A 4,446-nucleotide genomic window follows, 5' to 3' on the forward strand; every position below is an offset into this window, starting at 1 on the left:
AAATACCTCTGATAGAGGTATAACCCTTCCTGAATTTACCAATATTTCTCCAACTGCTTGTATGGTTTCATTTAATGTTCGTCTTCCTCTCTTTCTGCCCCCCTTGCCAGTACCGTCCATTCCCAGGCTCTGGTTCCCTTGCGTCCCTGCTTGATCCATTTGAATCTCTGAGGTGCTACCTTTCTTCTCCTTATATTTCTGGAATGTTTCTTTGTATAATTGTTTTTGTTTTTCCGGGATAAATCTCTCATCTAAATTTTTCCATTCCTGAAGCAATTTCTTCATAATTCTTTCTTCTTCGTTCCCATTATCCTTTTGAGAGTCTGTTCCCATCTGTGTTTGCTCTGTTGTATTCCCCTGACTTTCTCCCATCTCTTCTTCCATCTCCCTGTTCTGAGTTATGCCCTGTTCTTTTGTCTCTTTTATAATTTCCATTGGTTCATTCTCATTATCTTCCTGTTCTTTCCTTTCTCCCTCGTTTTCGTCTTCCTCCACCTGGAGGACCTGAAACTTGTTTTGGTTTTCGACTACTATAGATTTCCCCTTCTGTTGGATCCTTATTCCTTCCTTGCCTAGTTTTTTTTCCTTTGGACCTCCTGAAAGCCCTCATCCCCGGTATCCGCTCCTTCTGTTCTCCTTTGTTCTTCAACCTGTGTCCTTGTTATTTCCGTTTCTTTGTTTAGTGGGCATTGCCTGTATAGATGTCCATACTCATGGCATCTTCTACACCTGAAGGGAATGTGCTCATAATCGATTGGTTGCTGCCATATTTCGTCATGGTATTCTAGCTCTATATACTCTGGCAGTGGCTCTGCTATATTCATGTAAATGCATATCCTTGCATACGAAGTATACTTTCCCCTCTTTGTTGACTCAGTAACCTTAACAAAATTTCCGATTGAATTACCAATCCCTTCCAGAACATCAGGGTCCCAGAACTCCATTGGTAATCTGAATAATCTGACCCAGATGGGTGTTGTTAACAATTTCTCATTATCCGGGTTATACCTATCCTCCCAATGCCTCATGAATAAGCCCGCATTATTCATAAAGTATGGCCCTTCTTCAAAGGTTCTTTCCTTATCTTCTAGGTTTGCAAAAATGACTGTGAAAAAACCTTTTGCTCCCAGTTTTAAATCTATATGCCCTTTTGGCTTCCATCTTTGTTGTATCCATCTTGTTAAATCCTTTTCAGATGGCCAAAAACCAACAAACTTGCAAATCAAAGCATGGTCTCTCATATAGCATCTATAGTCTTCGAGTTTATTATTTGGTATTACGTACCTTGGTCTCTTCTGTGCTCTAGGTAAGCATCTGCCTCCAATTTTTGCTTGCCATCGGTTCCCCAACACTGGCGCATCTCCGCTATTCTCCTTCTGAGCCCCTTGCAGTCCGCTCCCGCTTGCTTCGCCTGCTATTACATTCTTAAAGGAGGGGATCTCTCCCCTCCCCTGTTTTCCTTCCATGGGTTCCTTCAGTCCCGGCTATCTTTATTTCACCCTTCCTTCGTATTTTAACCTCGCAAAGATTATTTCCTGCTCCCACTTAACCCTTCTGCTATTTCCCCGTCGCCCGCTCCCATCCAACAAACCCCAACAAACCCTAGGCTTTCAGACCCTAACCCGCACTTTCTCCTCTCATCACTCTCTCTCGTGCGGATATGATTAATTATATTTAAACCAATTAACTATAATTTAGTATAACCACCCTGTTAAACCATACTTAAGCTTATATAATACTTTTTTGGCCAAGCGCATTAGTATTCTCATTTTATCACGAATTGAAACCATACAAGGTGTGAATTGAGCGCTTATGTAACTGCTTATTTATTGGACTGAAATATTTTGGCCGGAAATATTTGTATATGGACATAATTGAAATGAAAAAACACATAGATATTGATTTTATTTTATTAACTGAACACATAGAGATAGGCCGACATGACTCCAGTGAACTTAGGCCTTTAACGTAAGCAATAGATGGGTAAAAATGTCGAGATATGAAGGAAGTTCAGAGGTCACTGAAAATGGCTTACTGGGTTAAGTTACAGAGAGAGAGTTCACACAACTCTGAAATCAAGCTTAAATCTCTCCTTCGATAACAACAAACAAAGTTTTGCCTTGCATCACCCAAGAAATTATAAATTGTTGTAAAACTTTCTTTCATAGGACAGAATAACACTTCAAAGGTGGAAAACTTAGGTATGATTTCAGATATTGCAGACCATGGAGATCTGAAGGGATTTAGGGCATAGAATATGGCATGGATGGCATAGAATATGACAGGCACCATTGTCAAGAGTCTATTAGAGGCTGTTCTGAGTAGATAACGTTTACCCTATGGGTTGATAAAGTTTGCCTTTATATGAATGTGTGTTAATTGTTGTGCGAACTTGCTTCGTTGAGAGAACAACGATTCATAGGCGGGAAACTCAGATTTCACTTGAGATGCTTGAGATCATAGTGATATTAGGGCATGGGATATGGCATGGATGGGAGACGCACACTATCGTCAGAAGAGGTTCTTGGAAGAGTAGATAGGGCCTACCCTCTTCAGAAGGGTAGATATGGCTTGACTTATCTGATAGTGGTTGCGTTGATTGTTTGAAATGATAACGATGTTTATCAAGATTCCAACGGTGTTAATTATTGCACGTCAGTTCGTCAATAATGTTTGTTTTCTTAATTATTAGTTTCTAGGGTTTTCTTGACATGATGTCCGTTCCTCTTGGTGATTAGTTTCTAGGGTTTTCTTGACATGATGTCCGTTTCTCTTAGTTATTAGTTTCTAGAATCATAGATTTCGCGGCTGGAGCCAATTACATTACCTGTTCAACAGAAATCATGTACAGTCAGTGCAGATATGACGTATTGACTTAAAACGTTGAACAGACACCACACAAATCAGATGAGTTTTGCTTCGTGAACACCATATCAGAAGCTTGTTACCCGACTTGACTCCATGTGTCTGTCATATGGAAATATTTCGGAATTGAGAGGAAACTTCGTGAAGCAGCAGATGCAGCGTTGAACAGCATAGTGTTAGTCGCGTGCCTGACGGACAAATAGAGCAGGGTTTCTGAGAGCGGTATCTTCAAGTTGGGATTCTTCAATATCAACAACGACATAAAGCATCCCAATTTGAAGATACCGTCCTTTGAAATCTTGATGAAGAGAGACTCGTCCAACTCATCTGTGGTTGCTGGTTAACCTCACAGAAAGCGGTGGTAATTATTGTTAACTCTTTAAAAACGATCGTTTCATCTTATTAAAATTGTTTAAGTCTGAAGTATAATCTCTATAAAGCTAGCAAGTGTATTCCCTTTATTACATTACATTAGAAGTATGATTTCAAGAAAGAGAGAGAGTGTGTTCAGTTATTACATTACTGGAATACAATTTTTACAGTACACTTTCTATCGCAAAGAAAAAAAAATGCATTTTGATTAATTTGTATTTTTATAAATTGTAATGGGGAATGAGATTATAATTATGGTGGGCACGTGGTGAAACCGTACACCTGAGAAACAAGGTGAGGGTTTGGAATCTGGATATATCATACAAATAATTGCAAGTCTAAGGGTTTGGAATATGGATATATGTTATGAAGAATTACACTGGTTTTGTAAAGTATTATTTTTGGTGCTTTTGTTCTAAAATAAAAAATTTGTAATTTTAAATTATTATTTTAGATTATTAAATTTGTATAATTTAAATATTTTATTGTTTATGAATTGCATTTACTTTTATTAAAATATAATTTAAATAATAATTTCTTTTAAGTGATACGTTTTCCAAGGTATATTAATTTTGTTTTTAAATTAATAAAAAATAAATAATAATTTTTTTGAAAATTTAGGCTGAAATTTAATTTTTTTGGGAAATTTTTGTTAGAATCAAATAATTGTCTTTTTGTATAATATTTATTTTTGTTGTTTAAATTGAATTTTTAAGATATTATATAAATTCAATATTTTGAAAAATCCATAAAATAAACAGATTTTGGAGAGTTCACATCTCAAACATGTACAATTTTAATCAGAAAAAATGCTAAAAACTTCCAAAATAATCTACCACAATTTAAACTATAAAATATTTCAATATACTACAGAACAATATTAAAGCTAAAACAAAATTGCCTCTACGGAGAATTGATGAATTTGTCTCCATCCTACATTATTGACCTCTTTTTAAGTACAGAAATTTAGATGTTATTTATGATTTGACATGGTGAGACTTTGACATCATTAGTCCCCGGCTACTGCAGTTTTGGTATAAAAGGATTTTTGGGATTCCTTTGCTGAATGCTGGAAATTCACAATCTAAAATTGTAAGTACTATACAATAAATGGGATTTTCCAAATGTGTAGGGGATTTAATTGCTGAATGTTAGAAATTCACAAGCTATAGTTTCAGTGTAAATTTGAAAATTTGAAGTAATTTATAA

At 36.1% G+C, this 4,446-nt stretch overlaps 1 protein-coding gene across 1 annotated transcript; it reads right to left on the bottom strand.

Moving 5' to 3' along the window:
• Positions 1-572: 572 nt before the first annotated feature.
• Positions 573-1,466, bottom strand: LOC149144884 (uncharacterized). Its single transcript, XM_089452299.1, has one exon. The coding sequence runs from the start codon at positions 1,464-1,466 to the stop codon at positions 573-575; it is 894 nt and encodes a 297-aa protein (XP_089308425.1).
• Between the last annotated feature and the right edge of the window lie 2,980 nt (positions 1,467-4,446).

The sequence above is a fragment of the Pinus tabuliformis genome, chromosome X, assembly GCF_031772625.1.
Source record: "Pinus tabuliformis cultivar Carrire ecotype Pingquan chromosome X, CPIR1, whole genome shotgun sequence".
In the NCBI taxonomy this organism is placed as follows: domain Eukaryota; kingdom Viridiplantae; phylum Streptophyta; class Pinopsida; order Pinales; family Pinaceae; genus Pinus; species Pinus tabuliformis.